This window comes from Lipotes vexillifer, unplaced genomic scaffold (assembly GCF_000442215.2).
Source record: "Lipotes vexillifer unplaced genomic scaffold, Lipotes_vexillifer_v1.1 scaffold586, whole genome shotgun sequence".
NCBI lineage: Eukaryota > Metazoa > Chordata > Mammalia > Artiodactyla > Lipotidae > Lipotes > Lipotes vexillifer.
The window spans coordinates 493191-496117 of NW_006781860.1; the positions used below are offsets into that span (position 1 = coordinate 493191).

Consider the following 2927-nt stretch of genomic DNA (forward strand, 5'->3'; position numbering starts at 1 on the left):
ATCCGCCTGCCAATGCAGGGGACATGGGTTCGAGCCCTAATCTGGGAAGATCCCACATGCCATGGAGCAACTAAGCCCGTGCACAACTACTGAGCCTGCGCTCTAGAGCCTGTGAGCCACAACTACTGAGCCTGTGTGCTGCAACTACTGAAGCCCACGTGCCTAGAGCCCGTGCTCCACAACAAGAGAAGCCACTGCAATGAGAAGCCCACACACTGCAAAGAAGAGTAGCCCCTGCTCACCGCAACTAGAGAAAGCCTGCGCACAGCAACAAAGACCCAAAGCAGCCAAAAATAAAAATAAAAATAAATAAATTAAAAAAAAATAAATTAAAAAAAAGTAATATCTGGGCTGATATACAGATCTATAATTTTAAAATCTTTATGCAAAACATGTTATAGGTAACATTTTAAAAAGACTTCAGTATATTACTCAGCCATAAAAAGAAATGAAATTGAATTATTTGTAGTGAGGTGGACGGACCTAGAGTCTGTCATACCGAATGAAGTAAGTCAGAAAGAGAAAAACAAATACTGTATGCTAACACATATATATGGAATCTAAAAAAAAAAAAAAGCCTAGGGGCAGGACGGGAATAAAGACGCAGACCTACTAGAGAATGGACTTAAGGACACGGGGAGGGGGAAGGGTAAGCTGGGACAAAGTGAGAGTGGCATGGACATATATACACTACCAAACGTAAAACCAATAGCTAGTGAGAAGCAACCACATAGCACAGGGAGATCAGCTCAGTGCTTTGTGACCACCTAGAGGGGTACGATAGGGAGGGTGGGAGGAGGGAGACGCAAGAGGGAGGGGATATGGGGATATATGTATATGTACAGCTGATTCACTTTGTTATACAGCAGAAACTAACACATCATTGTAAAGCAATTATACTCCAATGAAGATGTTAAAATAAATAAATAAAAATAAAAAACTTCAGTAAACAGCATTCATTGAAATACAAATGGAAAAAGAGAGATATTCCACCCTAACAAACGATTTCTCAATAGGAAAGGGTGGGAGAATTACCATCAGTCACCATTTACTGTGTACTCACTCTGCGCGCCAGCACTTAAACATGCACGATCTTATTTACTTCCTCAAGTGTAGGCTGTCAGAACCATCAGCACCTCCATTTATGGACCAGACTACCCCAGGATAGAGACTGACCAACTTGCCCTAATTCACAAAGCTAAGAAGCAAGGGGCAGAATTCAAACCCATGTCTCTAACTTTAAAGCCTCGGTTCTTTTCTACGGTTAGAGTAGGTCAAAAAGATCCAAGCGAATGTAAATCATTTGCTTAACAGGAAGACACAAAGAGTCAAATGCACATGATGCTCTAAACCAGAACCTCAATACCCTTAAGCATTTGATGGTCAAAGTTATAAATGTCAAGGATTAGAAACCTCCACTATTTAGTTCTTGGCTCTTCTCCCCACATCTGCATATTTACATTGAGATTTTTGGGAGGCCCAGTGGAAGTCCCTAACTGTATGGAAGTCAATGTTCACATATGGAAAATCTGGCCATCATATGAAGAGTTTTATAGGAAGGTAATTTACTCTTATTTTTTAAAGTTCTTGCAAAATCCCCTCTCTAGAGTTTGATTAATCCTCATTAAGTTATATGCTCACAATACTCAAAATTTAATACACTTTTAAAGTACAAGGCCACGCACACCGCAACAAAGAGTAGCCCCGCTTGCCACAACTAGAGAAAAGTCCGCGCACAGCAATGAAGACCCAACGCAGCCAAAAATAAATAAATAAATAAATTTATATTTAAAAAAATAATAAAGTACAAGGCCAAGTTCCTACTAGGAAAAGTGCAACTGTATGAGAAAGATAACCTAGTGCAGAGGTTGCCTCAACTCTGGGGCCACCTGGTTTGGGGTTGAAAGCCTGCTCCACCACTTACCAGCTGTGTGATCTGGGGCATGTTATGTCATATCTCAGCCCCAGTTTCCACATGATTAAAAAAAAAAGATAAAAAGTAATTATTGTACTGTTGTATTAAACCAATTAACAGGACATAAAGCTCTTCAGATGCGCCAGGCCCTGTTCTAAGCGCTCAATAAATGTCAGCAATTATTACCAGAGAAATTTTACAAAGAGGTGCAAAGAACACTCTTATAAAGACCAACAGCAACCTCAAAGTGTATCCCATACTATAAGCCAACAACACCACCTTTTCGTTGATGAACTGCTGCTAAATTCTCTTCACCTTTGCCAATTAAGATGTATGCATCTTGGGGGCTGGTTACAAGGGTGTATTCACTTTGTAAAAATTCATCAAGCCACACGCTTATGATTTGTGCACTTTTCTACACACATGCTATTTTCCCATAAAGTTATAAAGAAATCCATTAGTCTGGGGCCCAAAGAAATGCTGATCTATATTTAAGTCCAAGAAATGTCAAATATATCCAGTGCATCCTACATATATCCTTAATCTCACAACAGATTCTTTGTCCCCTTTTAACGCCACATTTATACATCAGAAACCACCCCATAAATCGCTTAAGTCCTGAAAATAAAAATCACCTGCCACATCACGCAAGGTCTAAATTGATTACTTGCGTATGTTCTATGTATAAAACGCCAAAAAAAACCCTAGGAAATTCAAGTCAATAGTTAAATTTATGCGAAACAAAAGTTGCCAGAAACCCTTACTTAGTCACTTCAGGAAGCCACTGAACGGTAAGGCTCGGCCACTGAAGAGCATGGGTCATAACCAGGTCATACAGAAACGGTGTATTCTTCTTCCAGATTTTATATTCTTCATTGATGACACGCTCCTCCACAGTATCTTCAAACACTGAAATTTGGAGAAAGCCCACAGGATTAAGTGGCTGAGAGGGATCGGAGTCACAATCTCCACTGGAGGTCACCTCGAGACGACCACACCTAATCTCCTCTTT

General features: G+C 40.2%; 1 protein-coding gene across 2 annotated transcripts in view; it reads right to left on the reverse strand.

Annotated features, from left to right (window-relative positions):
• The window catches only part of RBBP7 (RB binding protein 7, chromatin remodeling factor), a 25756-nt gene that overhangs the window by 21728 nt on the left and 1101 nt on the right, over positions 1 to 2927 (reverse strand). For both annotated transcript variants that reach the window (XM_007454847.1, XM_007454848.1), the window contains exon 2: positions 2680 to 2824. In XM_007454847.1, the coding sequence (XP_007454909.1) occupies positions 2680 to 2824 (145 nt within the window). The remainder of the gene's footprint in view (positions 1 to 2679; positions 2825 to 2927) is intronic.